This window comes from Nannospalax galili, unplaced genomic scaffold (assembly GCF_000622305.1).
Source record: "Nannospalax galili isolate Female #2095 unplaced genomic scaffold, S.galili_v1.0 scaffold824, whole genome shotgun sequence".
Lineage (NCBI taxonomy): Eukaryota > Metazoa > Chordata > Mammalia > Rodentia > Spalacidae > Nannospalax > Nannospalax galili.
Window position 1 is genome coordinate 1,468,951 of NW_008351697.1, and position 24,654 is coordinate 1,493,604.

At 40.1% G+C, this 24,654-nt stretch overlaps 1 protein-coding gene across 1 annotated transcript in view; it reads right to left on the bottom strand.

Annotated features, from left to right (window-relative positions):
• The window catches only part of Pgr (progesterone receptor), a 64,213-nt gene that overhangs the window by 34,521 nt on the left and 5,038 nt on the right, over nucleotides 1–24,654 (bottom strand). The window contains exon 3 of the mRNA XM_008848670.2: nucleotides 8,196–8,312. Within this exon, the coding sequence (XP_008846892.1) occupies nucleotides 8,196–8,312 (117 nt within the window). The remainder of the gene's footprint in view (nucleotides 1–8,195; nucleotides 8,313–24,654) is intronic.

The following is a 24,654-nucleotide window of genomic DNA, read 5'->3' on the forward strand; positions in this document are numbered from 1 at the left end:
GGGGAGGGGGATGGGGATGGGGAGAGGAAGGGTGCAGGCTCCTTTTTCTGCAGTAACTACTTCCACAGTATTCTGCTCTTAATATGGAAGGACCCAGCCTTGACAACACAGAGTATCACCCAAAAGAGGACTCATTTCTGTAGCTCACATGTATACCCCCATACTCCAGAAATTGAAGTGATAATTAATACAGACCATATTAGCAATTTGAATCTAACCCTTTCATTAACTACCTTCTTCCTGATTTATGCAAGTTGGGTCATTTATTCTGCCAGCTGCTTTCTCGGGAAGGACTGTGTTGGAACTTCGGCATGCCCAACCATACTGCCTGCCTCCTTCTAATAAACATCTGTGCAGATCCACGTCTGACATAACTGGGTGGGGCACTGCTGCTGTATTTACAGTTCTCCCAGTGTCCTTGGATTGCCATTAGCTATCAATGACTCTTTCAAATGAACAGTCCTTAAATAAAGTAAGTTTTTTTTTAATCCCAGAATTCTCTCTCTCTCAAGAACAAAAACCAAATAAACAAAAACATAAACCAAAAAACAAAAAATACCCCCCAGTGTTACATTATGTTGGTCCTTACAAGCCATCAACACTATGAAAATGAATTGTTTTGAAGATAACATGTTCTTTAGGGAAGACAAATTACTTTAAATAATTTCAGTCAGTGGTAGTTTGGAGTATTGTGGCCAAGATAATCTGACTTTAAAAAGAGGCAAAAAGGCAGTATATACAGCTAGGCATGGTGGCTCAGGCCTTTAGTTCCAGCACTTGGGAGGCAGAGGCAAGCAGATCCCAGAGAGTTCAAGACCAGCCTGGTCTACATAGTGAGTTCCAGGTCAGCCGGGGCTACAGGGAGACCCTGTCTTAAAAGACAACAACAACAACAAAAGAAGTATATATTTGATTATTTCCGGCGGTGAGAATTCATGCATGCATGAATTTTTGGAGATCACTGTGAAAAACGAATAGATAAAAAATACAACCCTTTAAATGCCACCTTCAAAGAGTCATTCACAAAGACAAGAAAAGCAAAGGGATTTTGAAAAAAAAATGTAATTTAGAGTGATTTATTCTACTAGACATCAAGATGTGTGACGATACAGTGTGTGAGGCAGTGTGGTCACGTTCCAGGGTATACAACAGCAAGTGGACAAGGCTGGCAGAGAGCAGATGTCTATGGAAATGTAATGTGCACTGGAGATGGTGATCTGAATTCCACTGGCATTGGTAATTAGAGTGCTGTCAGAAATAGGACAATTTTTATTTTAGTCTAAAAAAGAAATTAAGCAGGGCTAGAGATGTGGCTCAGTGGGTAAGAGCACTGACTGCTTTTGCAGAGCTGGCTTTGAATCCCAGCACCCACATGGCAGCTAACAACTGTCTCTCTGTAACTCTTGTTCCAATGCTGTCTTCTGGCCTCCAAAGGCATTGTACGACACGAGTGCACTTACATACATGTAGGCAACACACTTATAAAACACATAAAATAAAATTAATAAACAAAATTTTAAAAGAAATTAAGTAACATTAGTATATGTTTTGATACTACTGCATATATAAAATTTACTTGCAAATAGACCTATTTGAGGGTTCAAGGCTTCAAACACATTTACTCATATAAAGCATACTATTCAAAATGTTTAGGGGCTGGGGAGAGATGACTCATGGGTTAAGAGAACATACTGTTCTTACAGAGGACCCAAGTTTGGTTTCCCCAGCACCCACATTGGGCAGCTCACAACCACCTATGATTCCAGCTCTGGGATATCTCATGTCCCTGTCCTCCAGGAGCACCTGCATGTATATGTACAAACCACCCCACAGACACATAACTAAAACAATAAAAAAATAATTGTTTTTAAAAATGTTTGGGATCGCAGAATAAACGTGCTATGACCAACAGGTTATCTGTATTCAAAACAAAGTTAGATTCCTGCATAAAGACATTAGCAAATAGAATAGAGATGCTGTACATTATAGCAAATAAAAGTAAGCTCCAAGAATTGATGGGAAAGACAGACATTCCAAATGGAAAATAGCCAGTGGGTATATAAAGAAATATTTGTCCTCATTGATGAAGGAACCAAATATTAAATCACAATGGATACCAATTTTTACGGTCTCAAATCAGAACTACTGAAAATTCTGAAAATAGCAAGTATAGGCGAGGTGGTCACACAGCAGCAAGAACTCTCATGTACCGAAGAAGGGAATGGTTCACATAGTCCTGTGATTAACTAACAGGGAGGTGGAAGATGATGCAGTTCCTTGAACCGGGTGGAATTCTTCTAAGTCAATAGCCAAAGAGCCGCTCAAACACAGACACAAAGACAGGACAAGAATGCCACTACAGGACGCTGTGTGGAAACCTGGAAGTATCCATGAAGAGAAGAACAGAAGAAAGCACTGTAGACGCTCATAAAGTGGGAAACCTTGAGTAGTTATGATGGAGCGCTGATTGCAAGTGTCAGCTTTAATTAATCTCAAAACACAACACTGAGTGGAAGAAGCAAGTTAAAGAAGCTCATCTATGGACTGGGGTGATGGCTCAGTGGTTAAAGTGCTTGTCACATAAGCATGAACACGAGTTCAGCTCCTCCAAACCCACATAAATGCTGCATGGGTGTGGTGGCCTGCCTGCAATTCTAGCCTTGGAAGGCAGAGAGAGGGGAATCCCCAGAGCAAGCTGGCTGGTGATAAGGGTGAGTGGTGGGTTTGGTCGGGAGACCTTGCCTTAAAGAATAAGGTGCAAGAGTGTTGGAAGCCAATTCCAGATATCAGCCTTGAGCCTTGACAGACAGATACACAGACATAGACAGACAGACAGACGTGTGCACACAAGCATGCATGCACACACATTCCAAGTATTCAAAGTATCCTGCATTAATGATTTATACCCAGGAAAAGGATATTTAACATCAATTTTGCCACAGTGATTGCTCAAGAGTGATGAGGCTAATGGCTATAAGGAAGGATATGCCACAGAATGTGTTTCAAAATATCTATAATGTGTTGTTCTTTATAAAACACAACAGAAATGAAGAAACATATTTTTTTTAAAAAAACAGGCAGACTGGAGAGATGACTCAGGAGTTAAAAACATTTGTTGCTGTTCCAAGGGACTAAGTTCGTTTGCCAGCAGCACCCATGTTTGGCGGCTTACATAACCAGTAACTCCAGTTCTAGGGGACCCAATGCCCTCCTTTAGCACCTGTTCACACATGTGTGCAGACACACACACAGATACACAGACATAGACATAAAAACTTAAAATCTTTTCTTTTTAAGAAAAAGATCAGATATTAGGGCTGGAGAGAAGGGTCAGCAGTTAAGAGAACTATCTGCTCCTACAGAGGACCCAGGTTCAGTTCCCAGCACCCATATGGTGGCTAATGACCATTCATAACTATTTGCAGGGAATTTCATGCCCTCGCCTGATCACAGGGGCACTGCATGACACAAGTGACTTGCATGCAGGCAACACAGATACACACAAAAGGCCTGAAGGCTATAACAAGAAACACTGAAAGACAGGAGAGACCACCCTTTGAGTTGTTGGGCAGGGTAGTCCAAGAGACTCTACAAACAACACAGGCTACTGCTACAACTCTTGATTAATCGCCCAGACTTGAAGGTAAGACCCTATTGCTGAAGACAGGACATAATCTAGACACAGAACTTGGAGCAATGGAGTTGGACCAGACCTGGAAGCCTCTTCCCTGAAGACTAGCTCTCATAGTTCCAGAGGATACTATGCAAGCTGCTACGGGAGAAAAAAAAAAAAATCAATGGTCCAATCCCAGCTTTAAAGCCTAATAACCACGACAATGACCAGCACAACAAAATATAGCAGAGCAGTAGTGGAACTTTTACCTAGTGGGTCATCAGCAACTGTCTAATTGGACTGGAGTTAAACCCTCTTAATGGAGCGGGGCGGCGGGGTGGGGGGAACTCATGGGTGGAGCTGTAAACATAGCCAAACACATAGAGCTGGAGAAGTCATGGATTATAGAGAAAACTTGATCTCTGTCATATCCCTAGACAAATGTAATTTCTTATTGCATGCTAAATATGGGATCCTTATACTTACAGGCAAGTATACCACGCACCACTCATTAAAGAAGCTTCTTTTTGTAACAAGTTGAGGTTACTACAGAGTTCCACAACTGGTCACACAGAAAATGTGTGTCTGAGAGATGCCCGGTCCTAAGCTATACATCTACAGTGGAACTTCTATACCTATGGCTCATGGAACATAGTGGAACAGGAGGTAGAGAGAATATTAATGCATCCTTCAGCTCTCACCAGAGAAGCTTCCTCATGCATCAGAGTACAATGCACACAGAAGGCCACAATTGGCCAAGGTATAGAGAATAAGAGACTGCAGAGTGTGTGTCCCTGGACAGGACTCCTATATTAAACTTCAGCTACCCAGGGCAGAACCATTGTGGTAGAAAGGTCAGAAAGATTGTAAGAGGCCAGGTTGGTGCATGAACATAAAGCAAGAGAGGTTTTCAGGCCTCTGGGAACTTGCTCGTGTAAACTTGCAGCAATGGTGACAGCATGTATAAGACCCATGCAGACTCATCAGACAAAAGCCCAGCATAGAACAGAGGAACTGGGTAGGAGGCCTCAATCTTAGCTGAGGAACTATTGGTAACTGATTACTGCTAGATGAGGGAGAACTGATTTTCTTTAAGGGAGAAACTCTAAATAGGATGACTACTCTCCAATGGGTGAACCTAGGGACATCTGCGTACAAAAGTCTAACTCAATAGGCCTTAACATACATGACAGAATGCATGAAGCCCAGTGGGGGAGGGTATGGGGGTGTGTCTGGGGAAGGGGGTCTAAATAGGATTAAGATTTATTATATAAAATGCACAAAAATTCAATAAAAATAAACATTAACAATAAAATAATAAATAAAAATTTAAATAAAATAATAAAAGAAAGATCAGGCATTACAAACTGAGTGATGTATACATGGGTGATTTTAAAGTTTAGTTTTTCAACATTTTGGTACACTCAATTATTCCATAAATAAGTAAATACAGCAAGTTATTAAATTGTGGAGAGTCCCCAAAATTCACAAGACAAATATTAAACTATCATATATGTATTTTGTCTTATGATAATTTTCCAATTATGGTTCTATACATGGTTTAAAAATGCAACCTAACAGACATTTTTGATAAAATGATAATGCACTCTTGAAGGTGACTAGCTAGCTAATGTGGTGGCTCTTATGAAATCAAAACCACACTACCAAAGATACATGGAATTAGCTTAAATAAGTGTTTATGAAGCATAAGACAAAAGATGCAATACCTCCAAACCAGTGAGTGCATTTTTGTATTCTTTTAAGTCATTCTTGAGTTTATGCATTAGATATTCTGTTACCCACATTCCCCCAAAGACCCCTCTTTCTGACACTCATGTCAATGAACCTGCTTAATGTTGTTCACAACACTTTTCACCAATTGACATGTGCATTACTTCCCTCCAGTGCAAGGCACAGCCCCTGAGGACCAGGTTTTGGTTAATTTTATTTGCTAGTCTAATTACAGGATTTAGAGTGGAACCTAAAAACATAATAAGGGCTCTATATAGTTATTGAAAATGACTTGAGGTAAGGATGTGGGGAGAAGGAAATGAAGGAGAAGAGGAAGGAAGGAAGGAAGGAAGGAAGGAAGGGAGGGAGGGAGTGAACACATTATATACATTTATGCAAAGTAAACAAAATATTTTTATAAAGAATGAAAGAGCAAAGAAGGAAATGATGGGGGAAAAGAAGGAAGAGGGAAGCGGAAAGAAGGAGGGAGGGAGAGAAGGAAGGAAGGAGGGAGGGAGGGAAGGAAGGAAGGAAAGAAGGAGGGGGAGGGAGAGAAGGAAGGAAGGAAGGGAGGGAGGGAAGAATGGGGTAAAGGCAAAGGAAAGAGAAATCAGTCAGGAGAAAGTTAGGAATCTAAGCAAGTGATGATGTAGAAGATGTCCAAGTGTAGAGATGACTGTGCACATGGTACAGTGTGATTTGGGAAGCATTTGAATAATAGATTAAAGGAATGAGAGGTTTGGATGAAAAGGATGATGAAAGATTCTAGAAGCTTGGATGATGGTCCAAAGGCCTAGAATATTATGAGACATGACGTTTTCTAGGTCATCAGAATTATTCCGAAGACTTAATCCAGAGCTCCACTTCTATTCTGTGGTCAAATGGAAGAGTCTTTCTCAGTCATTTAGGAGAATATTTGAGATTATAGATCCTGATGGAACCTGGGTCACAGAGTTGGAGACCCTGCTGTTCCCTCTTAGGAAATAGAGAAAGCAGAGACGGAGCAGGGCCGGTGTCACAGCGTCATCACACCTTCCATTTAACGTCTTAACACCTGACTCCTCAGCGACATGTGATTTGTGAAGTAGTCAGGGTTTTCTAATTTGCAGAAACTTCTGAGGTAAATCCAAAATATAAAGAGGAGGAAATTGAGGTGCAGGACTCAAAAATTACTGAGAGTGTGGGCATACTGACTTAGTAACTATGTTCTGAGCACTTCCAAAAGCAAGGCATTGTTGTGGATATGTTTGAGACCTGGGAGTTGCCCTTGTCTTAGCAAAGACAAGCCTTTAATCATGAAGTCATAAATGTTATGAATACTCTAACTAAGTGAATTACTGTAAATGACCAACATGTTGAATGGGCATTAATTTTGTCTAAGCACATTGGCAGAAACTTTAGGGAGGAATGGGGTGAGGCTTTAAATTTGACAAATATGGTCTAAATATAACATTTTCAAAAGGAAAAAATTGCATGACACTAACATAACTCAAGCTGCTTTTAGATAATTAAAAATGTTTTTAGTTTCAATACGTGGGTGCATATTTCTTAATGATTTTGAAAGTTTTACACAGATATAAAAGTTATGATTCCTAGCCAATGCTGTGTAGGATGTGACTAAAGTAAAGAAGGAAGGAAGGGAGGGAGGAAGGAGGGAGGGAGGAAGGAGGGAAGGAAGAGTTGCCTTCCATCACTCCAACTCTTTTGATCTCCACTCTGTTTTTTATTTTTTTTCATTCAAACAATTTCTTAAAATCTGATTTTAACTTTTTGTGGTATATGTGTGAGTGTGTGTGTGTGTGTGTGTGTGTGTGTGTGTGTGTGTGCACATGTGCTTGTGGAAGCCAGAGGACAACCTTGGATACTGTTCTTCAGGTGCTTCCCACCTTTTTTTGTGGAGGATAGTGTCTATTACAGGCCTGGAGCTTGCCAAGTACATTAGACTCAACAGCCACTCAGGCCCAGAGGTCACTGTCCTTGCCTTCCCAGCACTGGGATTACAAACCCATGCCACCATGCCCAGCTTTTTTTTTTTTTTTTGGTGTGTGTGAGTTCTGGGAATTAAACTCAAGTCCTCATGTTGCAATGCAAGCTTTCACTGAGCTATCTCACCAGTCTGTAACTTCAATATTTAAACTGTTATTTATTTATTTTGTGTGTGTGTGTGTGTCTGAGTGTGTATGCACGTGGATGTAAGAGGACAGCTTGTGGGAATCAACTCTCTCCTTCCACTATGTGTCTCTGGGCTTGGTGGCAAGTGTTTTTACCCACTGAGCTATCTCACTGGTCTGACTTTATTTACTACTATGTCATTGAAAGTTTTAAAGATTATAATAGCAACAAAATTATGGAAAGAAAATTAGTGATACATCTCTATGAAATGTATTTCACTCTTAGGCAAGTAACCTTGCTCTAATTTCTCACTGTTTAATTTGTGTCTGACCAATTTTCAGAATCAAATTCTGAGCTGGAAGGGACCTCAAGTACACTTGTTTGATAGATTAAAAAGCCTGACACCCAAATACTTTAGGTGAATTACTCAGTCACACAAGCAGTGTGGCAGAGGTAGGTTCTAACCTACCTTAGAGTGCACTGCCCATAATATTTACTGATACAACACATGGATGAATGGAGTTTCTTTCTCCTAACAGACCTCAACATGCTACAAATCTGTAGCGCTGAAGGGATCCTGTTATTGGTTGTTTCGTTCAGATAGTCCTGTGAATGGTCACCATTAAAAAGAGAAAAAAACAAACCATGAATAGTGGTGAATAAGATGGAGATGTTTCCAACTCACAGCGTCATGGTAGAAATGTATTACATAATACTATCGATAAAACATCAGCATTACCTCCAAGGACCATGCCAGCCTGGCAGCACTTTCTGAGGCGGCATGCTGGGCAGTTTTTTCTGCGGATTTTATCAACAATGCAGTCATTTCTTCCAGCACATAAATAGTTATGCTGCCCTAAAAAGTGAAAAGAGCACACGTTATGTACAAGCTCTAAAGACCCCAGTCAAGGATGACTGAAATAAAGAACAGAACACATCAACAAACACATGAGCTTTACAGCTGACCTCTTGCTGGCCATCATGGCTGGAAATGAGACAGTCCAGACCAGCATTTCTCCTGTGACTTCAGCGCCCAGAGGAGGTGATGGTAAGCAGAAAATATATTCAAACAGATACTTAAATATAAGTGAGGAAATTGTAGTTACCAATATTTGGCAGTTGCGTGGGAAAAGAGCTAACCAGTCCAGCATTTAAAGTCTGAGTGGGAAGGAGGATTTCAGGTACCACACCGAAATGAAACTACAGCCTTTAAAGGTTGACATAATATGTACCACGCGTCGTGTGTCTCCCCAGCAGGTGCCCATGGGAGACTGCAGTGGCTGTGTGGAACTGACAGATAGAACAATTAGGTGATGCTTATAGTTTGAATGTGAATATCTGTCATGTGTTCGTGTGTTGAAGGCTTGGTACCCTGATAATGGTGCTATTTTCAGAGCGCTGCGAACCTTTAGGACATGGGGCTTATTGGAGATGCTAGTTTCCTTGGAGGCATGCATTTGAAGGTGACACATGTTCCTGGTCCTTTCCTTTCGCTCTATTCTCTGTTCTCTCTGCAGTGAATTGCCTCTTCCTCCACGTGTTTCTGCTGCTCTGATGTACCCAAGCTGGGCCATGTGTCCAGACCGAACTCCTAAACTGTAAGCCAAAACAAACCTTTTGTCCTTTAAATTGTTTTGTCAAATATTTGGTCACAACTGTGAAAAGAAAGTAACTAGTATAGTGCTTATTTTATCTTTTAACATTTTTATTTGTTATTTTTAATTTTTATGTGTATGAGTGTATTGCCTTCATGTGTATAAGTGCACCTGAGTCATGCAGTGCCCACAGTGGTCAACAAGGGTGTCGGGTTCCCCTGGAACTGGAGTTATGAACAGTTGCTAGCTGCCATATAGATGCTGGGGACCAAACCTAGGTCCTCTGCAAGAGCAACGAGTGCTCTTAAGTACTGAGCCATGTCTCCAGCCCCTACAGTGCTTATTTTAATGCTGCAAGAAATATAAGTATTTTCTAACAATTTTCAGCTAAAGGCAGTTTTGTAAAAGGCAAAAGATTTATGCAATCTGAAGGGAAAACAGAACAGTGAAAAGCCATTTTTCCCAACAGTCTTGAAGACATTTCACAGTGGCTGGACACAACTTTGATATTCTTAGGTAGGAAGAGAGTCAAAGCACATGTCAAATATCTTACAATGCACAGGACAACACCCACAACAGTGAATTATCTGTTCTCAGATGCCTATATTATAGTGTTGAGAAATTGTGATATAAATTCTTGACCCCCCTCAATTTTTCAAAAGCTATATTTTCTAGGTCTGTCCACTGAAACAATACAGAAGTAAAAATGCAGTGCCTGTAGCAATGGACACTAGGATTCAGATTATTGTGTGTAATATTTTTATGTGTATCACTTGGAGAAGTGACTGATGATGGTGTGCAGGAAATGGGATCCTCTGTTGTGGCAGAGAATTTGACTTTATTGGGGGCTAATTAAAAAATGTGTCAAAGCTGATTGATGCTATGGTTTGAATGTGGCTTTTGCCTTTCAGAACTCATGCTGATATCTGATCCCACTGAGAGACGTTAAGAAAGAGGTGTAAACAGGTAGAGCACATGGGAGGTGACTAGAGCTATGCCTCTGACAATGGATTAATCTACACATGTCATGGATGGGTTAAGGGAATCACAGATTATGTCAGGAGAGGGCCTTGCTATAAAACCATTTTGCCTCTAGTTTTACCATGTGGTAGTCCTCAGTGCCTCAGGACTCTGAAACTGGACATATTAACACTAGATGATATTCATAAACTGCACCGTTCTTAATCAAAATACAATCTCATTTCGGTAACCAAAATGTTTGCACAAGTCTTGCACTGTGGTCAAATTTCCCTCTCTTTGGACCAGAACTGTGAACCAGAACAAACCCCTTCCACTTACAGTTTACCCAAACTGTAACATTATGTTGTTAGCAACAGAAAATGAACTAAGACACTGGCCAAAGATAATTGGAATAAAATCAAGTTGATTAAAACACATTGAGCATATAAAAATCATGATAATGCAAAAAAAAAAAAAAGAAAAGAAAAGAGAAATTCGCAAAACTCACTGGAATGCTCTAGAAGTTGCTTAGGTACAAACTAGTCACTTTGAAAACTAATTATTAAAATTTAAGAAATTATGCAGCTTAAGACTCCCTTTATAAATTGTACTTTGCGAATGTCAAATTGCCTTTTGGAAGAAAGAAAGCACTATGAAAGTGATTTATGGGAGATAAAATCAGAAGGGACAATAAAAGTAGAAAAGCATCATTTGACAGTCCTTTAAAAATAACAGGTGATGTCTAAAAAGGCAATCAAAGCCCTCCTTTTACATCTGCATATCTGTGTGGGGCCGCTTTGTCATTGGCTTCAACCAAAGCAATAGGTTGAATTTGGACATGGACTTCGGTCTCTAGCTGTCTTCTGGGAAGGCAGACATTAAAATAACTTACATACATATAAAACAATACCATTCTCTTTTGGCCTCTGATATGAGTATATATTGATTTTATTTTAAAATAACAGAATCTGTTATGCCTATATTTTGTTACAGATCATGAAGCCTGAACAAAGCAATTACATGGATAAAAACTTCTATTATCACAATTTCATTTCTTATGTCATTGAATTTTTTGGTTTGGAAAGTTAATATCTGATGGGACTGCTATTTTTTAATGAGGAAATAAAAGGTTCAAAAATTAAAATGTCAAGGGGCTGGAGAGATGTTTCATTGGTTAAGAGCACTTCCTGTTCTTCCAAAGACCAGAGTTAGTTCTCAACAACCACACTGGGTGCTTTGCAATTGCCTGTTCAAACTCGAGGGAATCAGATGCCCTCTTCTGGCCTCAGCAGGCACCCACACCCAGAGGATTCACTTACACACATACACACATGCACACACACACACACATGCACACGTGCACAGACACACACACACACAGACACACACACACTACAAAATTTTTCATAAAAATCTATGACATAAGTTTTAAAAAGATTTTATTTATGTGTGAATGTGTGTGTGTGTGTGTGTGTGTAAGTGTATGTATGTATGTGTGTATGTGTGTTCTGGTGCCTGCAGAGGTAAAAATAAAGAGGGTCAGATTCCCTGGAACAAAAGTTATGTCATTTGAAAAATCACCAGGCATGGTGTTGGGATCTGATCTTTGGTCCTTCTGACTGAGGAGCAAGCTCTTTTAACCATTAAGCCATCTCTCAAGCAAGCCCTTATAACATCAGTTTTAATTAATAATATGGTAAACACTGATGGATATAATTCACATATACAAAAGGTCTTTGGGATCTGGGTAATTTTCAAGTAAATAAAGGAATTATGAAGCCAGAATTTTTGAGAAACACTAGCCTGCATAGAATTCCCATCAAGTTTAAAATAAATCTAATCATGTAGTTAAACAAATCTACAAATCTATATAGTGGGGCAAAATATATGCCTGTATTACATATATTTTGTAGTCTTAAGAGTTGAAATGGGGGCTGGAGAGATGGCTCAGCATTTAAGAGTACTGACTGCTCTTGCAGAGGACCCAGGTTTGATTCCCAGCACCCACATGGTGGCTATGACCATCCTTAACTCCAGTTCCAGGGGAATCTAAAGCCCTCTTCTGACCTCCGTGGCATTGCACAACATGGGTGCACTCACATACATGCAGGCAATACACTCATACACATAAAATAAAAATAACATTTTTTTAAAGTTGAAATGCCATGGTGTCTGCTATTTACTTTCAAATAGTTGACTATAGATGTTCACTGTACTGTTCTTTCAAATTTTCTGTGTTTTCTAGAAGCCAATGCATTCTGAAGCTACATATCTAATGAGACAAAGTTCAAACCAGTGATGACATCAGCCAGTCAGGAGACAGCCATGTAAAAGGGTGGAGGGAAAAAGACCAGGTAATGCACCCACTACTTTTTAAGTATTTTAATATAAGATCTCAGGTTGCTTTTTTTAAATGAAAAGACAAGAGGAAAAATTATGTAACACAAAGGTGTATGCTTCTTCCAAAGAGAACCGACTGGCACGTTGCAGGTGGTTACATAAAAACAGAACAGGAAGGCTAGAGGGAGTGCTGGCTGCTCTTCCAGAGGCCCTGAATTTGGTTCCCAGCACCCATGTCATGTGGCTCACAACCACCTGTGCCTCCAGTTCCAGGGGACCCAACAACCTCTGCTGACCTCCACAGGCACCTGTCCACATGTGACACACACACACATACACACACACACACACAACATGAAACCTGCAACACTTCAGTAGTGTAAATGCTTATTAGGTAGTGACTATGATGGTTCAATAAATAAATAATTATTTACTATCTACTACATGCCTGTATTATTCTGTATAAAAATTCTCAGAAGTTTGCTTTTATTCGTCCTTGAATACTTTTACCGGGTTAGGATTTTGGTGTCTTCCTCAGAAGTATCTATTATATATTAAGGTAGATAACTACTCTCTGTTTACCAGATTCATTACCAAACTACAAAGTGATAACACCCTAAGCTTTAGAGTTAAGTAGACTTCCATTCAAGTTCAGTTCCATCAATAGGTTTTATACAGGAGTTATTATGTTAACAAGAACAAGAAGTTGACTACATGGACATCTGTCACTATTACTCAGGGGCCCTCAAAGAGGGTGACACTTCCAGGACGTTAAATGAAATCTGTGAATGACTTAACAATGTAGCATATGATCTTAACCATCATAGAAATAAAGGAAGTAGTTTGTCTTAGGCTCTGAGTATCAAGTTGCCTTAGGTCTTTAGAGCTGCTATAATGCAACAAACCAGAGATTGTATAAACGGTAGAAATTCCCCTTTCACAGTTCTGGAAGGTAGAAAGTCTAAGAACAAGGCACTGGCAGGTTCCATGTGTGGTGAGCGCCCCTCCCTGCACGCTTCAGAGATAGCAACTTCTTGTCTCCTCAGTTGGTGGGAGCGATGAGTTATCTCCAGGCTCTTCTCTCTCTCTTTATTTTCAAAGTATTTTTATTGAATTTTTATGCATTTCATAAAGAGCATCCTACTCATTTTTATACCTCCTCCCCGACCGGCACCCTCCCATGCCTTCTCCCTCCACCAGCTTATGCATTCCATCGTTTATGGTAAGGCCTCTCTAGTCAAGTTAGTGTGCCCAAATGTCCCTCAGTTCAAATTCATCCACTGGGGTCTAGACAGCCTATCTAGGTCTTTGCCTTAAAGGAGATCAGTTCTTCCTCACCCAGCAGTAATCAGCTGCCAATAGTTCTCCAGCTAAGATTGGGGCCTGCTGCCCTTTTTTTTTTTTTTTTTTTTTTTTTTTTTTTGTTGATTGGGCCTCTCTTCCTTTTTTTTTTTTTTTTTTTTTTAGTTCTATGCTGAGTTTTTGTCTACTTGAATTCGGATAGGTCTTATGCATGCCTATACCTTTTCTGTAAGGTCATATGAGCAAGGTTCCAGAAGCCTGTCAGACTGTTTCCATATGGCCATGCACCTCCTTACAATCTGTTCCCTCTTCTGCAATGGTCCCTGAGCCCTGGAAGTGGGGTGGGGGGTGGAGTTTAATATAGGAGTCCTGTCCAAAGACCCACACTCTACAGACTCTTATTCTCTATGCTTTGGCCATTTGTGTTTCTGTGTGTGTGGGGGGTGTTCATTGCCCCTTGCTGCATGAGAGAGCTTCATTGATGAGAACTGAGAGATATAACAGTAGTCTACTATGTTTCATGAGCCTTAGGTGTAGAGGTTCCATTGTGGATGTGTCACTTAGGGTTGGGCATTTCACAGACACTTGTTCTCCATGTGTGAGCAGTTGTAGAACTCTGTAACAGTCTCCAACTGTTGCAAAAGAAGCTTTGATAAGTGGAGACTGAACATATAAAGTCATTAATCCCATTCATGAGGGATCAGTCTATATGATCTAATAACCTTCCTTTTGAAGTCAGATGTGTTTAAAATTAACAATTGTATGTTAAGAGAAATAATACACAGCAACATTTCATAAAGAAACATTGACATAAATATTCACAGAGACTACAAAATGTGAGGTAAGTTGAGTTCAGCTTGGGTTTTGCTGCCAAATATGAATTCAGGTCAGTTCAGACATGGCTGACAAGTAACTGTAATGGAATTTAATATCTGAAGAGGTTTACGGAGACTGAGATTGTGAGGGAAGGCTCGTAGGCCTATGCCTGCTCTTGGCTCATCCTAGGCAGGTAGGATTCATTAATTCCGGATGCACGGTGACCTCAAGCTCTTCCCCATCAACTGCCCACCACAAGTTTCATTCTTTGTTGATCCCTTTCAACATTCTAGGGCAGTTAAATTTCAACTGGCACATGTGGCTGTTAGTAGCACTAGGGAACCAAAAGCTAGCTCAGGGGAGGCAGAGTCCACGGGGAGCAAAATCAAGCCCCAGTTTGATACAGGATTACCACCTCCTCAGTGAACATGTCTGAGAAGACTAGTTCCAACATTCTGTGAATATACAGAAATCTGCAGCTTTCCTTGTACAGTATGGTGTGGTACTTTCCTGAAACCTATACTCAGCCACCGAATGCTTGAAACCATCTCTGCAGCAGTATAATACCCAATACTATGCGAAACTAGGCTTTATTGTTTAGTGTAACAGAAAATTCTGCACATGTTCAGTCAAGGTGCAGTACTTCAGAAATTATGTTGGATTATGTGGATTGTGGGTGTACACCCTGTGAATACAGAGGTTAATGGAGTGCTCAGGGAGAATGATGCACAGTGCCCGCAACTGTGAATTCCTCACTGCCCTGTTGGTAAGCAGTTTGGTGAAATTCTTTTCCCAGAAAAAAATCATGGTTTGCTTTTTTACAAGAATTGTGTATTTTAGAGATCAGTTCACCTTTGTAATCTAGATAGCTAATTCACTTTTTAAAATATTCCCGAGGTTTCCATTTTAAAGCTATACTAAATCTCTCTCTCTCTCTCTCTCTCTCGCTCTCTCTCTCTGTCATCCCTCTGTCCCTCCCTCCATCCCTCCTCCATCCCTCTGTTTCTTTCATTCTTTCTGTACTGGGAGTACATGTGATGGTTTCTTCACACACACCAGGCTCTATCACTGAGCGCCATTCTCCACTCTCTCTTTACTTGTTATTTTTATTTTTAGCAGTGTTTTGTTTTATTTTTAACAGTATTTTTAACAGCTAGGTTGCCCTGGGTAGTCTTGAACTTACTCTGTAGTCCAGGCAAGTGTTGAACATATGACCCTTCTAGCTCAGCTTCCCAAGGAATGAGGATTACATAGGTCTGAGCTAGCAGGTCCAGCTCTACCATAGTTTATTAACCCTTTAACAGATGCTTTGGTTATTTTCAGTTTCTACATAATTTATTGCAAGCAATTGGAGCCTGAGAGAAGGCTCAGTAGTTAAGAGCACTGTTTGTTCCTGCAGAGGACCTGGGTTCAGTTCCTAAAACCCACAGAACAGCTAATAATCATCCATAAGTAGAGTCCCAGGGGCCCTAACGCCCTCTTCCAACCTTCAGGGGCATTGCACAACATGGGTATACTTAGATGCATGCAGGCAAAACACTCATACACAAAAACTAAAAATAATAAATAGGGGCTGGAGAGATGGCTCAGTGGATAAGAACACTGACTGTTCTTGCAGAAGACCCGGGTTCGAATCTCAGCACCCACATGGGTCCATAACTCCAGTTCCAGGGGATCTGACAGTCTCTTCTGTCCTCTGCAGGCATTGCATGACACGGGTGCACTTACCTACATGCAGGCAATACACGCATACACATAAAGTAAAAAAAAACAAAAACATAACAAATAAAATATTTTTTAAAAACAATAAAAAGTAAGAGTGATAAACACCTTTTCAAGATCACTATGCATTTTTTTGAGAGCTTCAAAGATAAATTTCTACACATAGAATTGGGGTCATTTTTTAACTGGCATTTTCAACAGCTGATGCCAACTGCCCTTCGGTGCCTTTCCATGGCTGTCGGTCAGTGCTTAGCCTTATTGCTGGAATTCCTATGATTATTCTGATCATGGTTACTGGTGATCTGAGCATTCTAACACTTCTGTAGTCTGCATTTTATTAACTATTTTTTGTTCATTTTTCTTGCTTTTATCAGTTTTATGATGTCTAAGAATACTTTTCATGTTAGTAATAACTTCCTTTAGAGATAAAACTGTTACACAAAAGTTCCCAGTTTCTTGATCTTTTGTATTTATGAATTTTTGCCTGATATAAGATTCAAATATCATGTAGCATAACTGAGCAAATTTGTGTTTAAACCTGAGATTTCTTATCAATACTACATCCCAACACTGTGAATATGTACTCCCTTATGTGCTTGTAGGAGCCTTAAGCAAAGCAAAGTACTCCCTTATGTGCTTGTAGGAGCCTTAAGCAAAACAAAGTACTGAAATTGTTGATCTGTCTAAAAATATTTTATGTTTCATAAACCAGGACTTATAAAACAATATCTAAAATAACCTGTTATCTCTTCTTTAAAGGTTGTAAGTGCCTCTTGATAGGGAAACCATCTCAAAAAAGGGGCTGGAGAGATGGCTCAGCAGTTAAGTACGCTAGCTGCTCCTGGCAGCTAACAATCATCCTTAACTCTAGTTCCAGGGGATCCCATACCCCTCTTCTGGTCTCTGTGGGCATTGCATGTGCACTTACATACATGCAGGCAAAACACTCATACAAATAAAATCAAAATAAATAAATCAAAATAAAATAAAATAAAGGTTGTAATTGCCTCTCACACAGATAGACTCTGTTTTCTATTTACTGTAGGACAAAATGAATAATTTCTTCCAGTGCTGTGTAGAACTTAGGGGAAGCTGGTCAACATCTGAGGGCTTGCTTTCTTACCTCTGAAGTGATAAATTCTTTTAGGATTGTTGAAAACAGAAGTAATGAATTCAGAACATCTGGCATGGCTTCTGGTCCATGCAGCCAGTGACGACAGCTCTTAGTGCTTTCACCCCGTTTCCACTTACTCCACTCAGGACTTCATCCCACAATGTAATCAGGCACCAAGCTGCAGTGTGGTCTTCTAATCAGTTACTTCCACGGGCACTCAAATTTCCTTGAGATCAAGGACTATCTCCTCTGCTCAGGCAGTATCCTGAGCTATGAAGGGCAGGGTGTCCTGGAGAAGGATCTGCTCTACTGTTCATTAACTGAGTGAACACTGTCTTTAAACTGAGGAGGAAAGAATCTGCTTGGTAGGCCGGTTGTAACGGCTAACTGCATTAAGCCACATAATGAGATCAGAAGAGCTTCTCCATCTATAAACACTCAATTAATGGCAATCACTTTATATTTTAGTTTTTATATTTTTTATAAACATTCAAACACAGTTTTGAGATCCTGATTCATATTCATTAGGCGTTTGGTCAGTTGAATAAATACGTCACTTAGTCCCAAAGTAGTGAAGAACATGGAAAGTCTAGGCAGGCTTTCCTGGAGAATTAGATTAGATTATGTACTATGCCTCAAGAAAAAATGATGAGAATATTGTATGACATAAATAAAAATGATGTAGCGGCAGTTGAAAATGAAATGAAACTTTCAAGCACAGCCAGAAATCATGGTACAGCTTTCACTCACAGCACTTGGGAGGCAGAGGCAAGAGGATCTCTGTGATCTAAATGATGAGTTCTAGGCTAGCTGGGACTACAGGGAGACTCTGTCTCAAACAAAGAAACAAAGTTCTCAAGCATGAAAGTTTACTTCTTTGCTTTGTAGATGTTAAATTTAAAAAAGAAGAATAAAGATGGATAGAAGAATCACCATATTATGACAGAGAGAAAAGACTTCATAGCAGAGAAAAAAAATCACAATGATAAATCGTGCATAGTTTGAATCATAATTAACTACATCAGAGCATTCGAGCAACAGGTGGATATTGTGTTTGTTCATTTCCCTCTCCAAAAGTAGTTGGAAAAGATATGGAATGGGTACAGAATCTCTCTTTTAAAAAGATTTTTAGTTTTTATTTTATGTGTATGAGGGTTTTGTCTGCATGTGTGTAAGTGCATTACATTCATGCAGTGCCCACAGAGGCCAGAAGAGAGGACACTGGATTCCCTGGAACTGGAGTCACAGGCAGTTGTGAGCCAAAATGTGAGTACTAGGAACCAAACCTCAGTCCTCTGCAAAAGTAACAAGTGCTCTTATCTGCTGAGTCATCTCTCCAGCCCTGTGACTTACTTTTGAAAAAAAAATAGGTTCATGTTATGCAGCTCAGGATGACCTGCCTCAGTTTGCCTAAGGCTGGAATTACAGGTGTTCATTACCATACTCAGTGAGTAGGTGACTTTCTAATGCTCTAAATGATCACATTTATAACCCAAAAGGTATGGGGCCAGAAGAACCGTACTCTACCAACGGAAAACCCAATGCCAGGAATGGACTCCTTCTTTTGAAATTGTGAACCAGAGAGGTACTACAGGCCCTCAAACAGTGCTGGCTATTGCCTTTGCCATTGCTGTCCCTCTAGAACTTGATGGTAAGATCTTATTCCTGAAGACACTGTATATGTGAGTTGTACAAATAGGGAGAAACCAAGCTGGTACAGACCTCAAAGCTTCATTCCTACTGGCTAGCTTTCACAGTGCTACATAGTGCTAGGAGGTGCTACACATACTATGGGGGAAAAAGTAATCATCAGCCCTACCCAGTTATGAACCTTGTGAGCTATGATAACAACTGGCCTGGTTATATCCACTAGTGCAATAATGGCAGGAGTGTTTGGAGTAACCAACCGCTTTCTGATTGGCTGTAAAGCCTTCTTCACAAGATGGAGCCATACCTGGCACGGTTATCAGGGCTAAAAACCTGTGGCTAGACAGGTCACAGCATAGGGAAGGACCTGCTATTATTACTCTGATCAACATAAATAGTGTTAAACAAACTCTCAATGAATTACTGTTATACCCATAGATTAGTGCATCTTTCAACCAGAGAAGCTTCTTCTTACAGCACATGGTGATTAACAGAGACCCACAACTAGTCAATATGCAGATAATAAGGGACTGTGGAGTGCTCAGTCCTATATGAGCCACTTATGTGACATCATTTCCTCCTAAGGGTCAGGGATCATTGTGGAAGAATGGACATAAAGGTTGTAAGGGCCAGAGGTGATGGATGAACATAAGATGCTGTGTTGTCTGGACACAACACAGCAGTTGCACATATGAACCCACAGTGTTTGGGAGATCTTGCTGAAAACCTGCATAAGCACAAGACAGAACACCACCAGCATGGAGGAGGGAGGTGGGCAAGAAGCCCCAGGCCTAGCTGAACTGTTGGAAACAGATAGCTGCTGGGAGAGGGAGACTTAGTTTTCTTTAAAAGTGTGATGATTGACAGGTCAATCTGGTTTCGGGGGATGGACTCATACTGAAGAGCTATTTGGAACCCAAATTAAACCCTGTAGGCCTTTAAAAATAGAGGACATGAACTGTGTGGATAGGGAGCTGGGGGGTTCTGAGAGGAGATGGCAGAGGGGGTCTGAATATGATCAAAATATGTCATATGAAATTCTCAAAGAATAAATAAAATTATTTAAAATAAATTTCACCAGTGTGTCTAGTTTTACGTTTGTCTTGAATATAAAATTAAGATCTTTGAAGAAGTTACTCATGAAGGATTCCCTAGAGAGTCTCTGTTTTGCTGACAAAAGGGATCCCCTGTGTCTCAGATCTGACTTTCCACTGTCAATGTTGATGGTCTGCTAGACTGTGGGGCATTCTGATGTTAAATCCTGACCAAATGGCCATCTTGTCTATGTTTAGATGTCAAAGATATCTTCACAATATAAGAAACTGCCCAGGACTGGTTCTAGCAGTACAATAAGCACTGCATTGAGACCTAAGGATTTCCTGTCCCAGAGGAGCCCCTTCCTTTAATGTTTCACACCTGCACACATTTAGTGGCTAAGAATCATTTGTTTAAATAAACTTTTGAGTGGAGCTACTACAATAAGCACTGCATTGAGACCTAAGGATTTCCTGTCCCAGAGGAGCCTCTTCCTTTAATGTTTCACACATTTAGTGGCTAAGAATCATTTGTTTAAATAAACTTTTGAGTGGAGCTTCATTCTAAGGAGGGTGCAGGAGTCCTAATAGTGAGAACCACACATGTGCACACACACAGACACGCATGCATGAGCCCCCACATACACACATAAACAGATGTGCATGCATGAGCATACACACTCATAGACACACATGCATGAGCCCCCACATACACAAGTAAACAAACATGCATGCATGAGCACATACATGTGTGTACACAATCATGTATGTACACACAAACACACACACATATATACACATGCATATGGACATACACATGCCTTGTTACACATGCGCATGTGGACATATACATTAAAATTTGCATACAAACACAGATATACATGAGCACATAAACATATACACACATACATAGGTACACACAGATACACATACAAAAACACAGACAAATGTATGAGCACACATACACACATATATACACATACATAAACACACACATACAAAATCATACACTGGTGCACACATATGCACACAAACACATAAGAACCATATGTACATCCATGCATGTACACATACACACATTCAAATACACAGACACACACATGAACACACATGCATGGGCACACACTTGCATGCACATAGGTGCACATGTCATTGTATGAAAACACAACATGAATAATAACACGAATGATGTGTAGATTATGGCGAATAGTGCTATCTATGTTTCAGCACTCCCCAAGCATAACAATATCTACCCACCTTGGTAGGCTGTGAGGTGTGAGGAAACTGAGATAGAGGCACAGGGGAGGAAAGATTCGCTGCATTTGCCAAGAGGACCTGAGCCTTATTGGCGATGCTTTAATTTATTTATTTTTTCATTATTATTATATTTTATATTTTATTATTTTTGTTTTATGTGTATGAGTGTTATACCTGCATGTAAGTAAGTGCAGCCTTCATTATTTTAAAGGGATAGGAGATGGTCGTGCTCCTTGGACAAGCAAATTCAGGGCTCAGTGGCACTTCCCCGTTAGGGATTTCTGGTAACACTGCTTCCCCTCTGAGTTGAACAGTGTTGTTAGTAAAGTGCAGGTGCTGAAGGGCACTGTGAATTGAAGACTGCATACAAGCGAGTGTGGAGCACATGCCCCCAGAGCTACCTTTCTACCACATTTTTTAGTAGAGCAGAGCCTTACCTCAGAGTGTTAGACAGAGAGACCCTAAATTTGATGGAAAGTTGGCTATACAGCTTTGAAATGAAGCCCAGTGAGTCGCTGCACAGTTATTTTTAAGGTAGTGGAAAACTGACGGTGGGCAGACTCTCAGAGAGCACATTAAACTAAGATGATTGGTAAATGTCTTCTCGACAGCCCAAATCCTAATCTCATAAATCAAAGTGAAAGGGATTATTGGAGAATTTTGTGCACCACAGAAGACAGAAAAAGCATTATTGAGCTTTAAAGACTCCCACAGTTGTTAAACATTTTCTTGTTTATCATTTCTCTTTCCATAGCTACATTGGGAAGAAATCTGGGTCTAAGTGAGTTTTCACTCTTAGCCTAGAAGACCAATTATCTTCAGTTATTTGAAAGAAACACTTTCTTTATAAAATTCATTTCACTTCTGTCCAGTTTCCTCTGTGGCCCATTCATGATTTTTTTCTCTAATTCTGAGACTTTCCATACTCTCCCTGGCTTCTGACAAGGTGGTCAGTCCTTCAGAAGATCAAACACTGCATAGCATAATCATTTGCCATATGTGCAACTAGCTCTGTGCATTCACTTAGTGACATGCCTCTGTGTCGCACTGGAAGTGGCCAGCTGGGTGTATTCGTTTAAAAGTCTTCCACCAGTACCCAAACACAGTGCCTAGGCATGGCAGAGGTGCTCAATAAATCAGTATATGAGCCAATGTACTTAAAGTAATTAATTCATGAATAATTAATATATTAATAAAAATGTTGATATCACAAAACAATTACAAATCCCTCAGTGTCTAGGAAGTCTTGGGTCTTCTTAATAATACACTTCAACTATATTATAATGTTTGTACAATCATTTTGCATCAAAAGTCCTCACTACCTAGGCTGAACCATCAGAATGCGGAGCACCCAAAGAATGTAGCATTACCAGTTATGATGACGGGTTCGTGAAGCAAAATATTTATTTATTGAGTGCCTAGTGTTTTCCTAGCACAGAAATAAGCCAATGAGAAATGGCCCGTCACAGCACCAGGTCACTGACCTGCATTAGTAGGATTGGAAGATGATTATTTCATCTCTTTGAAAGGCACCGAGTGATTCAGGACCATGTCTTGGTTCGCCCTAACTCTATACATCTTCATTAAGGAAAGTAATGGGCTTTTCAACCAACAGGAGTTGGCGAATACTTGTTAAATCATTCCTTTAGCTTAAGAGAGCCTGTGTCTCCCCACCCTTTTACCACCATTTCCCATACCGTACCTTTTTCCTCTACCTCTTCTCTTTTCTGCAACATACTGAAAGAAATCAGTTCTTCTCGGTGATTTTATAGGTGCTATTATTCCAGGCTCCTGACCTGGAGGAACATTGGCCCTGGCATCAGGGCATGCTTTGGGGTCTTTTTTGTTTTTTGGTTTTTGGTTTTTATTTAGTGCTGCATGCAACGTGAATTAATACAACTCATCTCTTTCTATCACACACTTCTCTTCACCCTTGATTTTACATTCCCTCTTAAGATTCATGTTTGCTTTCTAGACGTTTCCTTGCTTGGCAAACATGTTTGTCTACACTTCCTATCATGAGAAAGGAAACACTGTGGTTGATGGCTGAGATCTGGAGCTCACCATCTGGGTTTGAATCCTGACTTTACCACTTCCTAACTGTCGTGAGGCAGCTCCGTTTCCTCAAGAGGAAAGAGGGAGGAATAACAATGCCTTGGTTATACAATGAAGCGAGACCTAGAAAACACTTAAATGGTCACTGGTACATAGAAAACGTTTTATAATGCCAGGCTTGCCATTCATACCCTTAGTTTCAGTTTGCTGTCTACTGACTTTTACCTTCTGGCCCTCCTGGCTTTTGCACAATGCTTTGCCTTGAACTATCTCACCACCTAGCTCTGTTGAGATTTCTTCACAGCCATAAAAGTCTTGGTCATCTCTCATTCCCGGAAACTCCCAGAATCTTTTGTCTGCTCATTTGTCTTTCATTACTGATTCTCTCCCAATCCATCCAAATGTCAGCAGCCTAACTTCCGAACTGCTAACTCTCACAATTTCCTAAGATGAAATTTTAGATGCAGCTCAGTGTATTCTAAACCTCTCAGTTTCTCTCAACATGAGCATCTAAAAGCACTCCTCAGCACTTAGAGACCTTACTTGTCCTTTAATCAACGGAGGCTCATATCTTCCTGAAGTCTTCCCTCATCATTCTAGAACATACAATTCCAGCACACAGAACCATGAGATGGCTCAGCAGGGAAAGTTTTTGTGCTGGCATGATGACATGAGTTCGACTCTCAGAACCCATGTAAAGGTGGAAGGGAAGAGCCAATTTCACAAGGTTGCCTTCTGAACTCCACATGCGTTCTATCACAAACACACACACACACACACACACACACACACACACTAATAAATAGACTAAAGTTAAAAAAGAAAGAAAATTCCAGCTTACAAGACCTTTTCCTTTACTCCCACACTCAAACCATATAAATCTAAGTTACAGAAGTGTTAAAAGAAAAATTGTATTTAAATATTCTATTTGTGTGTGTGTGTGTGTGTGTGTGTGTGTGTGTGTGGTGATTCCCAATCATATTATGAGATTCTTAGTGATAAAAGTACCATGAACAGAAGCTGACATTATAATAGGCCTTCTTTTAATTAACATGTATGTGCAAACTCATTTAATCTGCACAGCAATCTTTAAAAATATCTGTTACTATTATCTTCATTGTGTGTGTGTAAAGTCACAGAAAGAGCATCTTTGCCATAAATCTAAATACAGGAGGCACATAATATTTGCTAAATGACTAAATTCATCATACCCTTGCTCTGGCTTCTTGAATGACTTATCAGGAACTAAGTTCTGTCAAATAAGTGTTGCTTTCACACTACTCCATTCTAAAGTAGGACCTGGCTAATGATAGAGTCCAGTAATTTAAGAATTTACCAGGAAACTATTTTCCATAG